The 25,611-nt window shown below is 39.5% G+C and overlaps 2 protein-coding genes across 2 annotated transcripts; both read right to left on the bottom strand.

Moving 5' to 3' along the window:
- Window positions 1-241: 241 nt before the first annotated feature.
- On the bottom strand, window positions 242-3,931 carry LOC124291082 (neuropeptide Y receptor type 4-like). The gene is made up of 2 exons (XM_046727988.1): window positions 3,616-3,931; window positions 242-1,571 (listed from the first exon to the last, which is right to left on the bottom strand). The coding sequence occupies exon 2, from the start codon at window positions 1,546-1,548 to the stop codon at window positions 397-399; it is 1,152 nt and encodes a 383-aa protein (XP_046583944.1). The 5' UTR covers window positions 1,549-1,571; window positions 3,616-3,931; the 3' UTR covers window positions 242-396.
- Window positions 3,932-16,337: 12,406 nt separating this feature from the next.
- On the bottom strand, window positions 16,338-23,554 carry LOC124291066 (serine/threonine-protein phosphatase 6 regulatory ankyrin repeat subunit C-like). The gene is made up of 3 exons (XM_046727967.1): window positions 23,525-23,554; window positions 22,656-23,171; window positions 16,338-16,505 (listed from the first exon to the last, which is right to left on the bottom strand). Exons 1-3 carry the CDS (start codon window positions 23,552-23,554, stop codon window positions 16,338-16,340), a joined length of 714 nt encoding a protein of 237 aa, XP_046583923.1.
- Between the last annotated feature and the right edge of the window lie 2,057 nt (window positions 23,555-25,611).

Below are 25,611 nucleotides of genomic sequence, written 5' to 3'. Positions count from 1 at the left end.
GCCTTCTTGTCAGGAACTGGTTCATCACGAGGTCGAGAAAAAGTAAGTCAGCACCCGGATAATTATTACAGACCCGTGAAGATCCGTGTTAGAATTGGTCTTCAGCAACCCATGCTTGTCGTAAGAGGCGACTAACGGGATCGGGTGGTCAGGCTCACTGACTTGGTTGACACATGTCATCCTACATCCCAATTGTGTATATCGATGCTCATGCTGTTGGTCACTAGACTATTTGGTCAAGACTCGATTATTTACAGGCCGCAGCTATATAGCGGGGATATTGCTGAGTGTGGCGTTAAACATCAAACAAACAAACTATTATAATTAATCTCATTGTATTGCAACTGAAGTCAAGTTGAAGTTTAAAGTGGCTAATCATATTCATCTGACAACGAATCACTTCCTAAAATGCCTTAAACTGACAACAGCCGCGATCTCTTTACGGACGTTCACGTTGCAGTAACTGTAGATGAAGGGGTTAGCTGCACAGTTGATGAAGTAGGATCTCAGGAATATGTTGTATGCTGCCAACGCCGGCCCTGCGAGGTTTTCAATGCGGTCCCGGTGTAATGCTCGCACAGCCATTAACGTCAGATGTGGAAGAAAACTAACCACGAAGGCGAGGCTTATGATGAACAGCATCAAGGTCGTTCTACGCGCTGTCCTCTGACGTTTAGATGGACGTCTGATGATAGTATCACTCCTCCCGAGGCAGGATTTGTCTGAAAGCGGAGGTGTTTTACCCTTGCCTGTGGTGCTGACATGTACTTCGAAACTTACGCTTTCTTGAGTGCTGTGTTTCGAAACTGAAACGTGATTCTTCGAAACAAATCCAGAGTCACTGTTATCGACGTCTTTGTTTTTCCACGACCACTTCTTTACATCGGCAAACCGGGCCACCCCTTTCCATATCCGAACATACAAGGTCGATAGTGTTGCCATTGCTGCCACGAACAGCACAAACTGGAAGCCGTTGTAAGCAAGAGGGAGCCTTGTGTTTACGTAGAAGTCTGACGTCGTGCACAACGTCGCGTTAACGCCTTCAGATAGAACCTTTGTCTGACCACCGTATAAGATAGTCGGGGGAATAGAAAAAGTAAATGAAGAGACACAGGACAGAAATATGGCAATAAATGCAGCCTTGATAGACGTCTGAGGCCCTGTAGGGTAGCAGACCTTCTTGTGTCGAACAGCGGCCACGGCAACCAGAATGTTACCGGAAGCAAACGAGGTGAAGCTCACAAACATGGCCGACAACTTGCAGGGAGTACTTCCAAACTCTCCGAAGGTGAACTTGTACCTGATGTCGACGATGTCAACAGGGATGCAGATCAAGCAGGTGGCGAAATCGAGGGTGGATAACGCCAGAATAAAACAGCGGGTAGTTGAAGGTTTCATTTTCGTTAAGTAGACAAGGAATACTAGACAATTGCCCACGAAGCCAACAAACATTATCAGGCCGAGGAAGATCATGGCCACCAGATTTTCAAGAGCATACTCGTCGTTCCGAGATTGAAGATATTCTGTAACTGAAGACCTGTTATCCATTTTGGTGCGCCCTTTCTCTCTCTCTGTGTGAAAGAAATATTGCGTTTTGATTATTACACACGTGATTATTGATAATGAGTTACAAATATGTAACAATTCACCACAGTGGGTTTTGAAATTGAGTTACAAATATGTAACATTTCACCACAGTGAGATATCTGTAACTCAATATCAAAACCCAGCTGCGGTGAAATGTTAGATCTCTGTAACGCAGTAGTTAAACTAACATTTCACCACAGTGGGTTTTGTTTTTGAGTTACAGATATGTAATATTTCACCACAGTGGGTTTTGAAATTGAGTTACAAATATGTAACATTTCACCACAGTGTGATATCTGTAACTCAATATCAAAACCCACTGCGGTGAAATGTTAGATCTCTGTAACGCAGCAGTTAAACTAACATTTCACCACAGTGGGTTTTGTTATTGAGTTACAGATATGTAACATTTCACCACAGTGAGTTTTGATATTGACATGACATGGTATCACAGGAAGAACTGATTGACTGACTGAGTTTAGTTTTACTCCGTTTTAAGCAATATTCCAGCAATATCACGGCGGGGAACACCAGAATTGGGCTCCACACATAGTAGCCATTTGGGGAATCGAACCCGGGCCTTCAGCGTGACAAGTTACCACTAAGCTACACCGCCGTCCCTCAAAAGAAGGAAGTTCACACAACTGTTTCATAACAACACTGGAAAAACGGCTGAAACCATACGCGGAAGTAATGTAAGGTTTCTAGTAACGGTCAACTTGATTACATCATACTTCCGTGATGGCATATGCTCCATCACACCAGCCAGTTAAAGTAGTAGGCATGTACAAATTATTACATAATACAGTATAATATTTATTATATGCTGTGTTTTATGAGAAAAGTTAATTGAAGTTATGTTATTTAGGAGTGGCATATATAGTACTGTATTAATTCTTATTGATATATCAGTTGATACGTTATGTTAATATTGAGGTCGAGCAGACACTAATATATCATGATGACAAGGAAGTAGGCTACATTGTCAAGGTTCAAAGTTGAAAATTACATAGATTTTACTTTGATGGGTCAGAGCTGCCGAGGAAAGTACCAAAAGTGGCCTAGTGGATCGCGTCATGGTGGAGAGCGGGAGGCCTGTGGTTCGAGTCCCGGACGCGTCAGTAGACTGGGTATGTATGGTGTACCCACCACTGATAAACCAAAGCATGGTATCTCAGTAGGATGGCATTGTATTAGTGACATAAGTCAGAGTAATGGCAAATAGGCATCAATTTCCCTCATCTCTGAGAGGTGTTTAACAATCTATATATTATCGACTTTCTCACTGTACCGTGGGGTAGCCGAGTGGTTAAAGCGTTCGCTCGTCACACCGAAGACCCGGGTTCGAATCCCCACATGGATACAATACATGAAGCCCATTTCTGGCGTCTCCCGTCGTGATATTGCTGTAATATTGCTAAAAGCAGCGTAAAACTAAACTCAATCGACCAAAAATATACTCGTCTCTCATCGTAAAATTACTAGAGTATTACTAAAAACGGCGTAAAACTAAACACAGTCAATCAAAAATATACCCGTCCTTCATCGTGATATTACTGGAGTAGTACTAAAAGCGGCGTAAAACTGAACTCAATCAATCAAAATTTACCCGTCCTTCATCGTGATATTACTGCAGTATTACTAAAAGCGGCGTAAAACTAACTCAATCAATCATACACCCGTCCTTCATCGTGATATTACGGGAGTATTACTAAAAGCAGCGTAAAACTAAAATCAATCAATCAAAATTATCCCCGTCATTCATCGTGATATTACTGGAGTATTACTAAAAGCAGCGTAAAACTAAACTCAATCAATCAAAATTATACCCGTCATTTCATCATGATATTACTGGAATATTACTTATTACTAAAAGCGGCGCAAAACCCTCACTACTCACTCACTAAATGTTTCAATTTGCAAACTGACGTGTAAAGAGAACAAGGGGTAATACTATATACTTTTCAGTTTGAAGGTAAAAAAGATAAACGTGTGCCTATCTGTTACATAATATTTTGGTTTACTTACCTCAAATTATTACACTTTTAAAACTTGAACATGACATGCTTCTCCAGACAGCGGTAGGCTCTCACTGACTATGTTTGGTATTGCCCTAGAGTTGAATGGCTCAAGTGTCCCGTCGCGCGTTTCCTAAATCTGCTCTTGTGGACGATCCGTGAAGGAAGCGTTATTCAAACACTGCTTCCCGAGCTCATTGAAGTCAGGAATGAGTTCAAATTCTAAACGAAGGATCTGTACACACGGATGGTTTCTGTCTGCTCGTGACTCATATTTGTCATGAGTATAATATTTTCTGAGAATATGACCGTTTTGTCAAAGTTGTTAAATATTTCAAATTATGCTGAAAAATGATGACTAAATGTAGAAAACAACTTTCCTTCGAGACAACCATTAAGTTCGACACGGATATGTTTTGACCGTATTCCATGAAAGGGTGATATTTTGATACATATTCCCATGAATGAAAAGTAGACTTTTTTTAAAATTACAAATTGGATAGATACACGAATTATTTCAGATGAATAGTGACTAGACTTTGCACATGTTTATAACGGGTGCCACCGGTGAGGCAGGATACACCTGGCATCATCACTATTTCATAGTGTTTCATAAACACATGCTCTGTCATCGTATCACATGGTGACAATCACTGGATTCTGTGCTCCAGACTCGATTTGTCTACAAACAACATCATACAGCTGTAACACTGCTGAAACAAATATATGCTCATGATATGGTCACAATTGTATAATCGACTGCGTTAAGCAGAGATATCTTATGAATTTGGAAAGGGTTGTATAAAAACGTTTGTATAAACATTTCAATACTTGAAACAAACCGAGGGGCTACTGACAGAGTTTAAATCCACATAAAGAGATTGGGATTTTGATTTCCTTCTGGAATATATATTGTCTGTCTATACATATTCCTGTACAGTATGCTGGGAGAGGAGAGGTTGTCGGTTGCAGCCATACTCGTCTCAGGCGCTGCAATATGCGCTGCAATATGCTAGACAGAGTTGCGTCCCTAGGCATGTATATTATCGTAGGTTGGAAGCTCAGGTAGATATATAGATTGTCCTCCACGATTGAAGATTACAGGTTATTGAATAACAATATACATGGATGTACATATTTACACGGCAGCAAGAGGCATGTACATCTATACCATGAAATGAGGTTGCAAAAGATGAGACCATTTCAGAAAATATTGACCTATAACGAACATACAATCTCTCCGTGTTTCAAATTAAACATTCGAGAAACAGTCGGGTACACATCCAAGCATAAAAGACATGACATCGTCATTGTTAGACTACCAGTCATTAAAGGTATCATAGGCGGATCCAGTAATTTTAAAATCCTTCAATGTGGGCTTCGAACCCCCACCCCGGCTCCGCCAATGCTTTTAATTAACTTCAATGTTGTGTTTAGTCATTTTCAAGGGGGGAAGGAGGTGGGGGTGGGTCCCAATGGACACACACACACCCCTCCCCCCCTTGGATCCGCCAATGGCAGAACATACTGTTGTGTTTGACAATGTCATTTGATACTCTTCGGCACTCACATTCACCAGATTTGAATTTGCTGACACGGAGTTTTGCTATTGTTGATAAATCTTTCATTCTCCCGGAAGCGTGATTAGATGATTAGCTAGTTTCCATATATTCAGTATACCATGTTGTCTGATCAAGAAAAATCCTTTCTGACAGATATTTGTCTCTGTAATGTATATACCCGTGCACTTTGTGTCAGCAAAATGCTAAACGTCGGTCTTTCTTTCGAGAGTAGGGCACACCCAGTTATCTTACCTCACATTCTGATTGGCTGAGCACTCTTCTATCATTTTCAATGTACCCCGTTTACAAGCGATTAACATTTCTATGTACCCCGCTGGGAATGCCGAACTCATTTGGTACTTCGTGGTAGTAATTCTTTATCTCGAATAACATTGAATCACGTATGATGTACATTCGTGAACAACTCGTGTTATTCCGGGACAAGCCTAATAGCGACTTGTGCCCCTCGGATTTCATATTGGCGTAGGAACATCAGAACTACTTCAAACAGGAACGATAACTCTATTCCTGTTCGATTCCAATGGTACTTAATATCACCAAAGTACTCATACATTGTATTGCTGTTTTTGTTTTTGTTTATTTATTTTAAAGAATCAAACCTTCTTGGTGCAACTAAAAGAAAGAGAAAAACATATTTGTTAAAGACATATTCTGACGTAATTATTACAGATATTCACCTTAGATTTCCAATTATATTTCTGAAAAGGGTTTAATAATCACAAATGGGATTTCTTTTTAAAATTTATAAATAAAAACCTGCTACATTAAATCCCAAAGCGGAAACTCAAAAAATGACTTTTATTTTAATATTTCTCAAACTGAACATAAGCCTAACCTTGCTGTCATATCCCAAGTGGAATTTTAAATGAATTCGCTGAAAAATATATGAATGACCACAAAAAGGTCAGACTGAAATAATCCCAGAGAAATTAAATATATGTCCAATGTTAAAATTGATTAGTTACATACAGATATAATATTATTGTTTAGAAACTCGTAGCGATCTATAATTACATGTCCAAAAACTGTTGGAAGCGCACGTATAATCACCACAACAAGCCCGCAAGATCGCCAGAAATACACTCAGTTGGACCCATGAGAGCCGTTATGTCAACAAACGCACGTGCGTATATTTGAATATCTCATCGTCAATCGCATTATTCATATCAAAAACTTCACCTTAGACAGCACAATTCTGTTAGCTACGTTCTTGGTAATTTCAGTTTGACGATATATATTTTCATGATTCTTTAACCAATAGCATAATGCCATAAACGATTTAAGTAGTCGGGGATTTTTTTTTATCAAAGCACTGCAACCATTACGCGCGTTCTGATTGGTTTGTCGTATTTTCGCACATAACAAGCATCGACAGGGGCACGGGGTCTTCTTGGAGTTTACGTAAAGGGGCGAGTGGCGACGAATGGTATGATGTACTGAAATTACCGATGTTTTGCGAATGCAAATCGATGGAAGGGAGACAACTCTATATCTGTTTTTCTTGAAATCAGCTAAAAGATTTGTACCCGTACTTCAAACACTTCAAAATTAACATTGACGTGTTCGGTAAGATAGACACGTTGTTCACTGGTCCCTTCGGGCTCAAGGAACATAAACAAACATCAAGGACACATCAGCCCATGTCCCCCTCGTGACCAGTGAACAACTTATAATGTAGCTGTTTTGAAAAATTATTACTGTCTAAAGCGGTTTTAACCCTAAACTCATTCTCTCGCTGGGCTTGGATGAGCCCCCAGCTCATTCCACCGATTGACTTGAGTTGTCTCCCTTCCCCATCGCACTCGACCGATTGACTTGAGTTGTCTCCCTTACCCATTGTCTCCCTTCAGCCTGTCTTACCCTCACAGGGAAAGCATGTCTTGTCTTGTGATTACGGACCACAACATGTGTGTAATCAGTGGGTGAAAAGGTCCTCGAGAGAAATTATATGCACATTCCATTATACACATGTGTTTATTGGCTCCTAAGAATTATGTTAAGAACTTCTGTTTCGTAATTATCTATTCAAATATGCATCAGCCATTCCAAATAGTGATAGCATATATCCACAATGGAATCAAGTTTAGGATACGCGCTCTTTCGAAATTCTAAATGGAATAAGTGTAGAATGTTTGTTTGTTTGATGGCAGACGCCAACGGATCAATATTTCATTCGAACCCATCGCATGTGTCGAATACCCGGTTGTGCCGAACCCTTTTGCTCTATTTATCCATATTCCATCTTGGATGTGTGAAACTGCTTATGCCCATTTCGATGTTGTTTCAGACTTACTTTACAGCTCCAAGAAAGAAAACATAAAAATGCTTTAATTACCTTGACAAGTCAGGGGCGTAGCTACCATTATAAAAAAAAGCCCGGGCTTACAGGCAATTTATGCTATTATAGTTGGGCAGGGCAAGCTGATACAATGTTTGAAAATATGGAAACGTCATAGAACAAAACAGGTGACGTCACTATTGAGAGTGACGACATTCGACCTTGACCTTTGTCCATACTACCAGCCGCCATTTTTTCCAGTGCTCAGCGACTTTAGAGTTCTAGTCGATGTTTTCATTGCTGTATGTTGTAATTTATGGTACAAGTGTTGTGGTTATGGTTGGCACCGGTAAGAAAGTGCATAATGGCACCGGTACATGTGACGAATGTGAGTCAGACATAGCGTCAATAATGAACCCAAGCACAAACGAGCCGTGGGTAATTAAACTGAACTACTTATGACGTCACCTAACAACGGACTTGATAATGGCCCGTCGTCAAGCATTTTGTGGGCATTATCAACTTTTCTGAGATGCCAAGCGGTTAGAACCATCGAAAAAAAATACATTATCAGACAATAAAGGTAATAACAATAACAATTGAATGACGTTACACCGTCACTGCGCCATTCTAGTGTGCCCCCTCGTAATCAAACCATTTAACATTACGTCACAATGTAAGCGACGTCACAATGCATGTCAGTTGTCATCGCCCCGTACGACCTCCTACAGTAAACTACACAGTTGCATCCCGTTTCTTCTGTTGCAGTTGCTTTACGCAGCTAACATCACTGGTGGAAACATTACGTTTATGTTTTACGATGGTTACAGTATGTCAATTAGACTCACAAGTTTTCTGCGACACGGTTTTCGCAATGTTTACATTCCCACTATAGCGATACAGCTGTTGAAGAAGTGCCTATAATATTTTAAAAAAAGAAACATCACCCGTTACAATTACGTCTACGTCTACGTCACTTCTGAGACACCGGAGATCAGTTCTAACCCGAAAGATGATCGACCTATCCTTGTACAGGGCTAGAATCGGGACTTTCTCACACCCACCCGGGACCCGCCAGGCAGGCCATGTTGGCAGATTTTCACCTGACACACAGCACGGCAGCAGTTTTTACTACATGTGTAGATTGAGTGCTTGTGCGGTGTTTTGTACGATGCACTTGTCTCTCTCACTGGCTATGATGAGGTTTGGGAATGTTGTAGTCTAGTCATACCAAAATTTTGAGTGTCTCCTACCAAAAAAAGTGATTAGTGACGTCAGCAGTCATCTACCTGTGTTCACCGGACCGTATCAGTGTGCTATTGATCTGATCGTCGACAATATCACTGTGGGTGTAGTGGTTCGCTTCCAGTTGATTCTCTCCAATGACATTGAGTCAAATCCTGGACCTGATTATGTGGCACAACAAGATCTGATTGATGTCAAAAATACACTTGTGGCTGAAATTAGAGATTTTCGCAGATCTATGCAAGGTGACATCAATGTTTGGAAATCAGAAATGAAAGAGATCAATGTGAAATTTTGAAGCCTAGCAAATAGTGTTGGTATGATTGAAGAGGACGCAAACAGGACTGAAAATCAACAGGAAGGAAGGGTTTTTCAAATATTGATATTTTGTCAACGAAATTCGACAATATGAAGGATCAAGTTGAGAAACAAGCTGAGACTCTGGATAGGCTCGAGATCTTTAGTCGCAGAGACAACGTGGTATTTTACAACATAAGTGAGAGCCAAAACGAGACATATCAGAACTGTAGAGACACAGTGTTAAATGTGTTAAACCAGCATTATCGTCGCACCTGGCAAACAGCGGGATTCTACGGGCGCACCGTGTAGGGATTGAAACATGACAATCAGACACGCCCCTTCATTGTCAAATTTGCTGTGTCTGAGGATAAAATCAGTGCATTAAAACTCCGTCCAGAACTTCAGAAGTCTGCAATTGGAGTATCAAATGATCTGACGAAACGTCAACGCGACACAATCAGTGAACATAGAGATAAGGTCTCATTGCCTATTACAAAAACGGACGCTTGATTACCCGACCGAAAGATCACTCTTGTACGGAACCGAAAACTGGACTACCTAGTCAAGAAACCGTCAGTTTGGACAGGACTTTCGCCAAGGCAGTGAGACGCCTGAACAATGTTAGCTTTGTTGTTGAGAATCCGACGACGTCGACACTTACACCTTACACTTACACCTACACCCGCAACAAGAAACGCTCCTACAATGTCATCACAATAGGAAATCGGCCGGGTCTGCAGCCAATTACAAACACCTGTTGATGACACGGATGACCAACACACACCTGGTGTGTCGTAGTGACTTCTACTGTAACATCTCTTTTGTTCCCTCTTTATTCTTTTCATGGAATATCGATGGCCTAAAGAGCAAGTTACAAGACTCAGATTTCTTAGCCTTCCTAGGTCAGTTTGACCTAATATGCCTGTATGCCGACTTTTTGTTGATAATCTGATCACTATACCAGAGTTATCTGAATTTCTCTTGTACTTTTGTAAAGCTCATAAATTGTCTAATTTTGGAAGGCTTTCAGTGGGGATCTACATGTTTATACGGAACTCATTGGCACAATACTGTTCAGAGATACCTATTACAATATTAAATGTTATCTGTTTACGCTTATGTTCCACCAGAAGGTTCAACATTCTATAAGAAAGCACAAACATGTACCCTGTTTGATCAATTAGAAGAGTGGCTGCTATACAACCCATTATCTGACCGATTGTGATATTCATATTATGGGTGACTTTAACGCTCGTGTTGGAGATGGTAATCAGCCATCTGATGCTCCAGATGATAGAATTGATCACTATTTTCCGAAGATGAACCAGTACCTATAGACACAAGGTCAACTCAGGTTGTTATTGTAAATAGATTTTGGGAATTTACTTTGGACTTTTGCTATGTTTTTAACTTGTTTCTGGTTAATGGACGTGTGAAAGGTGATGAACGAGGTCAGTTCACGTACATTTCTGACCAGGGCTGTAGTATTATTGATTATATTATTTCGTCCCCTAATTTATTCAAGTACTTTTTAGTTTCAAAATATGTGATAGAATTGAAAGCAAACACATGCCACTGGTACTCAGTTTCAAAAGTGTAAAAGCAATTATAATCAACAACTGAAAATGATTGCATCCCAAAATATAAATGGAAATCATGTGATGAACAAATATTCGTATATAATATATATATGATAGAAAGCATGTACTAGACTTTACTCAGAGATGAAATTTCAACTGACATTAATAATGCTGTTTCCAAATTTGTAGATTGTATATTAGAAGCGGCAGGTTGTATGAAAATGCCACCGCGATGTAAACCTAGACCTAAGAACTTCTATGGTAGTGATTGCCACAGGGCTAAATTAGAGGCAAGAAAGGGTCTTGAGCGCCTTAGAAATGATAGAAATAACCTAAATAGAAAGAAGTACTGCATACTCAGAATAAACCAACAGCTAACAGCCCGAAAGTTATATAACTCTAGACACAATCCTAAATCATTTTGGAAGGAACTGAGAATAATATCTAATCCCAGGAAACCACCACCTGATATTTCTGATGAATCATGGTTTAATAACTTCAAATCACTGTATGATAAAACTGATCTTACTGATCAAGATCAAGATACTTTTGTTACATGTGCTGCACATATACTACTCCAATCTTTATTCCGGTACTGAAAAGGCCTCAGGCCTATAGTACACTATATACATTGCTTTATACACGTTCAACGAACAATATGTTTTCTATGTACAAATGAGTAGAAAATATACATGGACAGGTTTTCAATTTCTATAGGATTTGAACTGTTCAGCAGTAGTGAAAACTTAAGCCTGTTTGGAAGGACATAATATTTTTCTCTTATATATTTGCTTCGAAGTCTACTGTAGTTAGGGCATACAAGAAGAACATGCTACTCGTCTTCAATTGCATTTGTATTACATAATTTACAAGGTCTATGTTTTCTATCCATATTTACATATCTACCTTTCTCGATTAGAAGTTCATGAGATGATCATCGGAATCGTGCTAAACTTACTCTAAACTTTTTTTACATTTAAACATGATAGATAGAATTCGGTATGGATATTGTTTTTAAACATTAGGTAAGTGTCACATTTGCTTGAAATAGATAATTTTTCTTGCCAGTTTTGAAAATACATATCTTTTAGTCTTTGAGTAAATGATTTGATGAATTCCGGATATATTCCATTTTCTTGGTTATGCCAAATATCTCCAAATCCAGTAGCAAATAATAATTGCTTTATCTCAGTCACCCAGTTTTTGTGTCCATTTCTATCATATAAAAGCATCATATTATAACATATCTTTGGTAAGCGATAGGTTGGCATGTGTATTAACTTTATCAATACCGAGATTACTTTACAATAAGAGTGTATATGTAAAAGGAAACCTGCCACATTCTCCATAGATCATGATATTTGGAGTGTTTTGTTTAACACTTTTAAAAGCTTTTTACAGGCATACAAATGTACCATTTCTAGTTATCCAAGTGTATTTAACCCCAAATTTCTGCGCCATATAAAAGAATAGGGATATATTTTACATCAAATATTTTGAAAAATGAATTAATACTGACATCACCAAGAATATGTATTTGTCTTAGGAATCCGGAAGTACTTTCTGTGCCTGTACTGCTGCATAGTTTGCATGCAATGACCAGGATAATTGATTAGTGAAATATACACCAAGATATTTGTAAGAATTTGTACTTTCAAGTTTACAATCTTTATAATACCATTTTTCATTTTTTCCCAGTTTTCTCCCATTTTTAAATACCACTACTTTTGTTTTATCCAAATTAACTGTCAGCTTTGACTGCTCACAAAAGTTTTCCAGTTCATATATTTGCCTTTGCAGGCCAATAATAGTACTTGATATTAATACAATGTCATCAGCAAAAAGCAACAGAAATAAACTCTGTCAAAAAAGAAACGCAACCCCTGTATTTTAGAGATTTTGATCTGAAGTTTTAGGACGACACGGCATTTTTATTATTTAAGACAGAAGTCTGAAATTTGGCAGAATAATAACCAGATGGGCATGTTTAAAATTGTCATTTCAAAAGTCATCTCACAGACACCAGTTTGTCACCAGGGGGGCGTCTTTCTCAGTATCTCGTATGAGCACCACGCGCTGCAATCACTGCACGGCATCTCCTTGGACAAGAACGGATAAGACGCCGGATTCTTTCCTGGGGAATGGCTCTCCACTCCTCCTGCAGTGCAACGGCGAGCTGTTGCAGCGTCTGTGGCGGCGGCTGACGTTGACGTACGCGTCGATCCAGAGTATCCCACAGGTGTTCAATAGGGTTGAGGTCTGGTGATTTAGAGGGTCATGGCAAGACATTGACGTTGGAATTCTGCAGAAAGTTCATTGTTGCACGTGCAGTATGAGGCCGGGCGTTGTCCCGTTGAAAAATCTGTGTCTGTTGGTCAATAATCAGGAGAAGGTGAAGCTCTAACACGTGGTTGATGTAACGTTGGGCTGTCAGGTTCCCTGGAACGATCACCAAGTCTGATTTCTGGTTGTATGAGATGGTTCCCCAAACCATGACGCTTTCTCCGCCAAATCTGTCCACCTGTCGGACGCAGATGGGCGCAAAACTTTATGACGTCTCCTATACAGACGCTGTCTTCCGTCGTGACGTTGCAAAAAAACGTGATTCATCAGAAAACCAGATTCGCCTCCAGTTTTGTAAAGTCCGTATCCTTACGTTGTTGCACCACCTGAGTCGTCGGCGTCGATGTAGGGGGCGTAGTACAGGTCCAACAACTGGTCTACAGGCACGTAAACCCGCTTCTTTCAGACGGTTCCTAATCGTTTGAGCTGACACTCTCCCTCAAACCTGGTATTTGTGTGGCAGTCACGGTTGGTAGGGCATGCCGATTACGCAGGTGATGGACCCGGATGTACCGATCTTGAAGGGGGTCGTGATTCTTGGCCTTCCACTTCTCGGGCGATCGTTGGTCAAATTGAAGTTGTTGTAGCGGCTCCAAAGTCGGGATATCGTTGTTTTGTGAACATTTTAGATGCCGTGCAACAGTTCCAAACTTTCTCCGGCTTGAACACGACCAATGGCGATATTTCGGTCGGCAGCACTCAATCGTGGCATTTTAACACAGCTTTTCGGCGACAAATGAATGAATATAATACGGAAGCACATGGGCTTTTATACACCCTACATTAACTGCCATTTCATGAGTTGCATGTGTTTTTGTGCAGAAGTCACCATGAGGTCATTTCATGCGTTGTGACGGAATAAGCAATAAAATACACTTATGCGTACAAATGCAGTTGTTTGGATGGTAATCTTCATTAATTACGTGTATCATTTCAATACATTCGAATAAAATTTAGTTTGGAAGCAATAACTTCATTCAAACGAATTTTTCATATCTGAGGACAGGGGTTGCGTTTCTTTTTTGACAGAGTTTTTTAGTTGGAAGGTATCAGGATGTAGTTGAACGCCGTGTGTACAGTTATCCTCGATCTGCATGGCCAATTCATTTATGAAAAAAGAAAATAAGAAGGGACTCAGTACACAGCCTTGTCTGACTTCTACTTGTATGTCAAAGGTTTCTGACACTACATTATTATTTCTGACACAAGCTTTAACATTCTCATATATCTGTCTTAAGAGTTAATTCATTTTTGGGCTTAGTCCACTTGTGTTTAGAAGATTCCATAATTTATTTATTTCCACAGAGTCAAACGCTTTAGCAAAGTCAACAAATAACGCATAAAATATCCCCCTTTAATATTAAGGTATCTCTGGACGATACTTTGTAGAACAAACATATTATCAATGGTTGTGTAGCCTTGTCTAAAACCTGCCTGGCATTCAGTTAACTTATCCATTGTTCCCACCCCCATACTAACCCACCCCACCCCCACCCCTGAGAAAGTGTTATCCTCTATAATTATTAACGTTGTTTAAGTCGCCATTTTCTATAATTATTAACGTTGTTTTTCTTCGCCAGTTTTTTTCAAGTATCAGGTTGAATAATAAATCTAAGTGTTGGGTTAGAAGGTCAGCCGAATAATTAAACAATTCAGGTATCATATTGTCTATTCCTTGGGATTTGTTAAGCTTAAGATTCTGGATGCTGTCTAATATTTCTTTCCTAGTTATAGGCGAGTATAATATCTGTTCTGTGAGTTCGCAATTTACGTCAGAATTTATGGGATTATTATCACTTTCACATTCGGATATTTCACCATCTGTTAAGTTTTCGAACGAAAACAAATTTTTGAAGTGATCAAACCAATGTTTGGTATCAATTTTGTTCGTCTCATGCTTAGAGTTGAGACGTTTTAATTCATTCCAAAATCTTTTTGAATCATTTATACTATTTTCTATTATTGCTTGTTTATTTTAAAAATATTCGGTACGTTTTGTTTGCACACGGAATGGTATTCATTTCTTATCTTATTATAGTTTACAAATGAGCTTATATTTTTATGTTTTCTAAATTTGTTCAGACATCTACACCGTTCATTTTTCAATTTTCTGCAATCTTTATCAAACCAGTCATTTACAGATGTTTTGGTTTTCCTAAGTTTTCTTCATATCAGATGCGGCTAGACTAAGTGCCTCTACAATATAATCAATGCTTCTATCAATGCACGTAAAAGCGCAGTCCACAGATTTATCTAGGAGTTCCTGTACATCATCAGATAAAATGTTTTGCCTAAACTGTTCTAGTTTATTACTATCCCAAATGAATTTAAAGCCAGTATTTCTCTCTGTATCTAAAACATCAGGTTGTCGTGCATGAAGCGCTCGTATTTTCAACGTAACTGGGAGATGGGATGACTCGGCTCTGGATGTTATAGCGAAATCGCTAACAAAATCAAATACAGTTGCTGAGGATATTATATAATCAATCACACTGGCACCATTGAAACCGATATATGTAAAGTCTCCAGTTTCTGAGTCAGAGCCACATCGCCCGTTCATTATATGGATATTGAATACAGAGCATAAGTCAAGCAAGTGTTTGCCAGAGTTGTTTACTACCTTGTCGGCGGAAAACGTTTAAAACTGAAGCAATCAAAAATAGATTCAATAAAAGAGTAGTTTTCATTTTCTGTGAATTCTAATATATCATCTTCAATAAAGTCTGGCCGTGTCCCAGTTCGTGCGTTAAAATCACCGTCGTACAAGATACAAACATCTGGTAGTCCCGAAATTATTTCCAGTAGGTTATCTTGGAAAATAAGGATTCCATTTTAACATTCTGAAAGAGATTGGTCATACCATGCTGATGTTTCTGGATGTATGTAGGTACATGCATATAAAATATCTTTATCAAAACCAAACAAGGATTTATCAAATAAAATGAATATGTTGTTTTCAGTTATTCTTTTCACTTTTATAAATTCTACAAATTGGTTTCTAATGAGTACTGTAACACAAACACACAAAAACACACACACAACACACACACACACACACACACACACACACACACACACACACACACACACACACACACACACACACACACACACACGACACACCACACGAGCCTCCAGCAATTTGCTATTTTATCTGCTTGTTTGGTAATTGAAACATAATCTGTAAAACAGTGTTTAAAGTCAGTGTCATTACACCAAGTTTCAGTGAAGCCAACAAAGTCAAGTGTTTTAACGTATTCCATGAAGTCATTATCAATTAGTTTTTGTTTCAAGCCGGATACATTCCAAAATATGAAATTAGCAGACTTGTCCAAGTACATGTATGTATGATTGTCATTTTTGTCATTTGACTTCGTTTTCCGTTGATGCGTCCTAAAATCATTTAGACCCTGGCCACGCCCTTATCTGCGCTGAGTCCTGCTGGAGCGACGAAGGCCTGATCTGAGTTCACGTCTCTGGTCCCGACTCGGTCAAGAGTTGGTCTCTCTGATTCTTGCTCGGTGCTGGCCTCACTAATGGCCTGGTTAGGCTCATTCATCAGCTTGTTCCCCTTGTAAAAGAATCCCGCTGCACATACATGTCCTTAATCAAGCGATTTTGAGAAACAGATTTTGGATTCTCCAATTGAAGAAGAAACTAGTAAATCGCCTGGGGTCGACAATATACTAGCAGAAATGATTAAATCATCAGAAAAGGTCGTTATGCCGTTTCTTTTCGTATTATCTAATAATTAAACTATTTGAGAGCGGCAGCTTTCCAGATGCTTGGAGTAAAGCAATAATTATTCCATTACACAAGAAGGGTGACATCCACAACCCAGATACTATAGGGGCATTTCAATTATTTTTTGCAAATTATACACCAGCATATTAAACACTCGTTTAACACAATGGGCAATTTTCATGAATAAGATATCAGAAACTCAAGCGGGTTTTAGAGGAGGTTATTCTACCATTGATCACATTTTCACGTTGAATGCACTTATTGAAAAATGCTTATGTAAAAGAGATAAAAATGTTTGTTGCTTTCATAGATTTTAGAAGGCTTTTGATTCAATAAACAGATTTAAATTATGGAGCTTGTTATTAAGCTACGGTTTGGGTGGGAAAATGATGCTAGCGCTAAAAGGCATTTACTCTTCCGTCAAATCGTGTGTGCGATGTAATTCACATTTAACAGACTATTTTAACTGTCCTTTTGGTCTAAAACAAGGTTGTATGCTGAGTCCAATACTCTTTTCTCTGTTCATAAATGAGCTTTCTATTGAAATTTCACAAAATGGAAAACATGGCATCCAGTTATTTCCCCGATATGATAGAAATTTTGATGCTACTTTTCGCGGATGTTGTTATTTTAGCTTCAGATAGTAAATGTGGTCTTCAAAATCAATTACATATTTTAGCATTGTATTCAGATAAGTGGGGTTTAAACGTTAACCTAGATAAATCTAATATTGTTGTTTTCAGGAGGGAGGTAGACTTTAAAAATACTGATGCATGGTATTTTCAAGGTAATAACTTAAAGATAGTCAATAGATATAAGTATCTCGGTTTTCTATTCACGTGTAATGTTAACCTGGGCAAATTGTTATCCGATCTCTCCTTGCGTGGTAAAAAAGCATTAATGGAATTAAATGGTAACCTTAGAAAAATCGGTTCGTTATCACCAGATAACTTTTTCAAAATATTTGATAGTCAAATACAATCTATCCTATTATATGCTTCTGAAATGTGGGGATATAAAAAATATAAATGTATTGCAAATTTAATCCTAAACGTTGGACCTCAGACACCTAACGCTATTGTGTATGATGAATGTGGCCGTTTCCCTATTTTTGTAAATGCAGCTGGTCGTTGTCTTAACTACTGGATTAAAATAATAACAATGCACAAAGATCGCATACCAAAGAAAGCTTATGAAATGGTACTTAATCTCGATAACCATGGCTATGAGAAATGGGCTTAAAAAATTCGCTATTTGCTCTTTTCTTATGGATTTGGATTTGTCTGGTTATCACAAACTGTTGGAAATCGTGTAAGTTTTATTGGAATCTTTAAAACGCGTTTAGTGGATGGTTTTAAACAAAACTGGAGATCCGACTTTGACAATAGCACACGTTATGTTTTGTATAGAGAATTCAAAAGCTTATTAAACCCTGAAAAATACCTTTTTGAAATTGCCGATTATAAATTACATCAATAATTAGTCAGATTTAGAGCAGGATTACTAAGGTTAAAATTTAATGAAGGAGGATGGTGTAAAATTAACGCAAATTTGAGAACATGTCCTATCTGTTACGGAGGTCTAGAAGGCGTCACCACACTTTCGTAAACATAGTAAACAATGGTACATTTGAAAATTCTGTTGGTGGTCTAAAAGCAAACTTAGTGACACATTTGGTGATGTATTTTTAGTTGAACGCGACTTTCCTAATTAGAAAATTAACCTCTCCTGGTGGTTTCAGTATGCATACATTTCACGGACTGTAAACAGAATGTAAGTGGACAGTCCAAAGTGGTGCAATTTGTGGTGTTTGTCATTTCCTGAGCGGAATCTCTTCGTTAGGTAGAGGAGTTATGCCATAGAGAGTTATTTCCCTTTAAGAACATCTTCTAAATTAATACACAGCTCACACAAATGTTACGCTTCAGCTTAATGTTGAAGTAGAGTTTTAAGTGTTGAACCGTGCCGTGGGTTTGTAACATACTTTACACAAAACCTTTTCTGTTAACTTGATGATTTTAACAATTTGTATATTACACGCACATGAAAACAAAAGACGCAAGCACGTGCCCATGCACACGCACGCCACACACACACACACACACACACACACACACAACACACACACTCACTCACTCACTCGAGAAAAACTCACCACAGCACATTTACGTCAATCCAAACATCATGCACCCCACAATAGTGCGAAAACGCCTTTCAAAAACATTTCAATAATTGAAACAAACGGAGGGACTGCTTACAAATCCTGATATATAATTAGTTGTTAAGATGTAGTTTGAAACTTGCTGGAATACATATTACCTGTACTATATGTGCAGAAAGCAGGAGATGTCCACTTTGGCGCCGCAATATGTTGGGCACAGTTGCTTCCCCTGGTGTGCAAAATATATATCCTCGTGGCTTCAATTCCCGGTTCACCTGATTATGTTCCTTCGTTTGTTAACACCATGCCCGTGCACTTTGTATGTCACTAAACTGGTTAACGTGCATGACTTTGTATGTAATTGGGTTTTCTTTTAAAATATATGTTTTGAACAACTAATAAAGGGAGACAACTGTGTCGACCTTCATTGTGACTAATCTGGCACGCACCTTCACTGCCAAGCTCTGTGTGTGTGTGTGTGTGTGTGTGTGTGTGTGTGTGTGTGTGTGTGTGTGTGTGTGTGTGTGTTTAATTTACGACAAGTACTGAAAATCAAAATGAAATTGTAGTTATAGTAAGGTCGATATGGTTTCGTCTCGAAAAAAGTGGGGGGAGGCTTAGCCCCAAGCCCCCCCTGTCCCTACGCCCCTGCTGTATATGTAAACAATTACACCACCAATAACTGCATAATCTGATAATGTATACGTAAGCTCATTCTAGTTTATATGAATTAGAATTACAAATATCCTTTACCAATAATACGATGACCTTTGTCGAGTACGATTCTGAATTAGAAACATGCGTGTTGTGACACAATTACAGGATTGCGAACCGCTGCACATTGGCATCTTTGTCTCTGAGTTCTGTTGGTGTATTTATATAGTTGAAAGCCGGACCTCACATTTCAAACATCGTACAGTAGTAAACAGTATTATATTATGTAGAAATATAATTCTATACGAGATCTTCAGTAACCCATGCTTGTCGTAAAAGGTGACAAACGGGATCGGGTAGTCAGGCTCGCTGACTTGGTTGACACATGTAATCGTATCCTAATTGCGAAGATCGATGCCCATGCTGTTGATCACTGGATTGTCTGGTCCAGACTCGATGATTTACAGACCGCCACAATGTAGCTGGAATATTGCTGATTGCGGCGTAAAACTAAACTCACTCACTCACTATACTAGACGTACTGCGCAGAGGTTCAGATCCGAGATAATCATGAACAATCGCCTCCGTGGTGTAGTGGTTAGAGCGTCCGCCCGGAGAGCGGAAGGTCGCGGGTTCGATCCCCGACCGCGTCATACCAAAAGACGTTAAAATATGGTACTTGTTGGTCCCTGCCTGGCGCTCGGCATTAATGGGTACATCAAGGACTGGTCGGCTCGGAGTCAGTATCATGTGTCTGAGTGGGGTATTCATGCTTCACTGCGGCATGGTATCACAGTGGGCTAGCACTATAAAACCAGCTTAAGTCTGGGCTAGTAAAAGCAGCCGCACCTACACAAACACACGCATGCACGTCGTCATATGAGCAAAATATTCTCAATCACGACGTTAAACCCAATTCCACCACCACCATGAACAATCGACATACTACATGCTGATTTAAGCACTTGAAGGAACTGTATTACAAAACAGAAATATATCTTGGTATCACATTCTTTATTTCGAACCTATATAGAAAAAAATTAAACAATGCAAATCACAGGTATTGCATTTTAAAACTCATCACATCTGCAGTCAACAACTGATGAAGGGAGACAACTGTGTCGGCCTTCATCGTATACCTGGGACTGACGCCAGCTGCATTGCCTGGCTGTCCGGACAACATAATAACATAGTCGACTGGTGTATAGTTAAGCATGTTGTAGTTTACATAGTTATATATTTTTGGATTAAACCATACTTTAACTAAATATACCCTTTACCAATTACAATCAACTTACTCGAGAAGGCAGAGCGACGGCCGGTATTTCCGGTTAGGCGGGTTCTTATGCATTCGTCACCTCTCGCCCCTTTCCGCAACCCCGCTATTCGGCTTGTCCCGGAATAACACGAGTTGGTCACGAATGGCTCTTATGGTAATGTTATGCATAATAGATTATTAATATACGGATTATATTCTTAGGCTAGTCTTATAACTTAACGCTTAATTTAATATCAAAAGAATATCTATAAGAGCATGCTTGTCAAGAAGAATTATGTCACGTCCATACATCTTCAGTTTGGACGGACATGTTAATGTGCATAGAAATACATTGGTTGTCATGGTAACAGATATGACATGTGCATTCGGGTGTGTAACAAGTCACTGTTTAATAAATGCATATATAGCACGGACACTCTTTAATCCGGACGACAGAGAAAGGAATGATTGGAATCGGTGAAGTTACCCCGTTTCCGGGTAGATACATTCACGTGACATCTGACCCGTTGTGTTGCATGTAGCATGGCAGCCAATCCTTTATCGATATAGCTGGACGATCGACGCACTGGTCTTGGTCAACTGATAATCAATACCACAAGTCATTGTTCATGAACTTTAGCAGCGCATAAGCAGACCTATGTGAATCATTGATAGCGGGTCATGTACTTAAGTAATGAAAGACATATCCAGGTCAGTGAGCATCCGCGTACATCGTCATTAGACCCGCGAATGGTTTTAATCTCGATTTAATATTGCATTTTGTTTCATGTTGACCAGCCACAGACACGTGGAGTAATTTGCACTACGGTTTACGCTCAACAAGAAACTGAATTGTTCGGTTTTCACACGCGGAGTCGTAAATAACGTTTGTGGTTCATATATTTGGACGAATCAATTTGATTGGGAATCAATCAAAGGTTGGCTAAAATTCTGTTGGTTGATGATTGTCTTTTACCAGGTCAGGACAAAATATGGCAGTCTTATCAAAATGTAAACAATGACTGGACAATCGTTGATAAGGCAGCGTATTCATCGCCTTTCTATTGGGATAAATCCCATTGGCCCATTCATTTCCACCTGTTTGTTTCGGAAGTGACGTCACTATTTTAATTTCTCGTACTACCATGTCAGGACGAAATAAGGCTGTCAAAAAGACCAGACATAATGACTGAACAATCCTTGATAACCCAGCGTAGTCATCTCCATTCTATTAGGATAAACACCAAGGGCCCATATTCACTTCCGACGGTTTGTGTCGGAAGTGACGTCACTATTTCAGTGTCTCGTATTGCCGACTTAGCACGTAATTAGTCTTGTCTGTAGATATAATATGATTTATCGCCATGCTATGTGAATAGGGCTTAATCGAAGCTGTTGTTGCGAGTTTAGCCAGATATATGGAGAGAGCAAGAACGCGTTCTTAACGCTAAACAGCTTAATTATTACAACTTTTTAGGCTTATGCTTCATATAATTGTTGTTAAACCATAAGAGGTACGGTTGTGTATGTTTGTCACACAAAGTTATAAATGCCGCTCTAAGAACATATTTATCGCTACAGAACGGAGACATATAATGCACTGGATTATCGGGAGTGATTTAACGAGCGCTTCAAGCAAATATTATATTCGCATATACAAATATCAAATAAATAGTGATAACAATGTTTCAATGAAAGTGAAGCAACTGTGAGATATACCCGTAACAAATAACTGATGTATGTGGCATTTGAGTCAGTGGCTATGTGTATTTCCCAAACAGGGCATGCCAAAATTATCACAAGACAAATATGTTCAATCATGGTTTGTGAACGAGGAAACAGAAGTTAGTCAATTTTGGTTCTGGCGTTGTACACTCCAGTGGGAGCCTCGATTTTGTTCTCACGTGTGGCTCCAAAATTTCAGCATTTTTCTCAAGAAGGAGCTTGATTGCCTCCCGTTTGGACGCCCTGTTGGCATAAAACAATGGCGTCCTTCCATAGGAATCTTTCGCATTGACATCAGCTCCACGGCCGATCAGATAATCCATGATTTTCACATGCCCTGAGTTCGCAGCTATGTGTAGAAGTGTACATTTCCCAGGGAGTCCCTCTGGTTTTCCCATGGGAAAGTTCACGTCCAGACCAGCACTTAACATCACTTTCACAAGCTTCTTTGAACCTTTCTGTGTGCATGCGTGAAGCGGTGTCCATCCTCCGATATTCGTGGTGAAAATTTCCCGTGCGAGTGGTCTGTTTGTTTTCACGAGATGTTTGGCTTGCTGGTATAGCTTGCTTTCGTCATGCCGTAACAGAGCGATCGCACCTATTGACATCTGTCTCACGTCATTGCTACTTCCGGTTAGCCTCTTATTCAAAGCTTCAGGCAACGTTGGCATATCCTCCTCTCCCCTCCGTGGTTGCTGGAAAAGAAATGAAAAACTTCAAAATTACAATTCTGTCAAATGTACCACAAAAACTCAAAAAACAAAATGGGAGGTGGGGTAGCCTAATAGTTAAAGCGTCCGCTCGTCACGCGGAAGATGAGGGTTCAATCCCCCATTTACAATGGGTAAAGTCCATTTCTTGTGTTCCGGCGTAAAACCACATTCACTCACAAACTTTAAAAAAGCATATAGGAAGCACTAGAGCTTCTTTTTCAGAATTTCCGTGTCCAGAGGTCAGGACAAAAGTATAACATTTTCTAATTAGGACACTGAAGATGACTGCTCACTCGTACTGAATCATCACGTTCAACTACGCAGTAAACAGATACCCTCGTGGTGTAGGTATATATCTTCTCCATTTCTCTAACTATTAATACACCTAACACTTGTGGGTGGACCTCGACTGAAATGTGTTTCAGGTCGAACAGTCGGACGATGCATAGTCTAGACCATGTACTAATTACCCTGGGGAAGGTTGCGGGTTCGATCCCCGACCGCGTCATACCAAAAGACGTTAAAATATGGTACTTGTAATATGAGCGAAATATTCTCAAGCACGACGTTAAACCCAATTTTACCCCACCTCACTAATTACCCTGGGGACACGTGGAAGCTGCCCGTTGGCGCTGAAACTAAATGTGGTGTTCTACTGGAGTGTCCAGATGGACAAGGATGTAATTGAGGTCATTCAGGCACACAAAGGCTGATTTGTCAAGGCGAGTACTCTGCGTTTGCGTTTCTATGATTTTGCAAGCAGCCTTTCCTCATAAGAGTTCAGTGTGGATTTGACAGAAATGAATCTGTAAAGTATTACCTCATTAAAGTGAAACGCCTGTTAATATACGACCTCACTGAGACATTGTAAAGCTTTCATTCATGTTATAAGGAACCGATCTGGGAAATGATTTTCAAGAGTTGAAGAACAACGTAATACGTTGAAACAGGGTCTTTCTTCCAGAATAGAACTGGTCAGAAATAATGCCAGGATCTGGATTAATTCACAGAACAAACGAAAAAGATTTAACTGATTTTAAAATCGGACTAAAAATAGGACTGGCAAAACATACGAACAAGACATGTAAATGAATTGTTTTCGAACCGAGATCGAGAGGTCACAACAAGACAGACAGATAGATCATTCGAACAGTTCGAAAACACAGGTAAATGTACACACAGGCAGTATATTGACATAGAGACGGGTGCAGAGTACGGACATCAGTGATGATGATGATGTTATGGTGAACATCTGGGCAGGTAAACAAAGTGTCAGGAGCCTCAGACAGCCATACAACTACATACCTATTGTTAAACTCGCCATGGTCTCCGGCAGGGTTTACTACACACTAGTCATAACCTCGCTGTTATGATTTATATACATCACGCGGATCTTGACGGAGAATAATGGAACACTGTCAAACTCCCTCTAGCGTGGGCTTTAAATTGCCACATGTTGCCACTGAGTCACGTACGCGTGCCTTAATTGAAACATGGAATAACAAAACAATCTGCATAACTGAAAAACAGTATTTGATCAGCAATTGTTTCGAAAAATAAATACACTATCAGATTGCAGTTGATTAAAAGCAAAACATCCAGGACTTTTGCGTTGTGAATAGAGCGCGCTGCTCGCTGTAGTACGTTCCGTAGGCCCTTGAACAGTCATAAATAACACCTGGTCTGACAGATACACGAAATGAATAAACGCTTCCCTTGTAACGCCACTGGGTCAACCATCTCTAAATACCACTCTGTTCCTTAGCTATAGGTAATCAATAAAGTTATATTGAAACGAAAACCGTTATCGTGCAAAAGGGAAATAAAATTACAAGTCCCTTCTTTACAGAACTGCAGACTGTTTACCGTAGCAACAACATATGATGTTAGACGCCACTTAAATACATTGGCGTCTATTCAAGGATTTACGGTACCTTGAATTGATCGAAATGATGACTTAGCAAAATATAGTGTGAGCGTTAACACTGGCTAATACACGCATGATGCAGCGCACCTGGCGCTTGACTATCAGTGATGATTTCTATTATACTATATACTCCTTCGTGATTAATCAGAGTATAAATACATACAGTGCTAATGAAATTCGATCACGATCACGACTGACATTTGGATAGATGTAATTACCCTCCACAGCGTTTGTTTCCATTACGCGGGTTCCATGTCTCTGAACAAAATGGATCTGTAGCTTGGACAGGTTTCAGTCCAATGTACACATATATCCGTGTTATGATTGTCCTCGAGCCGGTGCAAGTGTGTTGATATACAAGTCCTACGGTTATGCAAGAGACACGTCACACCTTTACCGCACCATCCAACCGAAAAAGCCACAAGCGGTTGAATGATCTACAGCCCGTCACTTCCAGTTCCTGAGCCTTCGGCTATCAATATTGGATAAAGTATC

Source organism: Haliotis rubra, unplaced genomic scaffold, assembly GCF_003918875.1.
Source record: "Haliotis rubra isolate DU_JTF1 unplaced genomic scaffold, ASM391887v1 Scf480, whole genome shotgun sequence".
Lineage (NCBI taxonomy): Eukaryota > Metazoa > Mollusca > Gastropoda > Lepetellida > Haliotidae > Haliotis > Haliotis rubra.
Note: the sequence above shows the minus strand (reverse complement) of the source record. Positions and strands in the feature narration are given on the sequence as shown.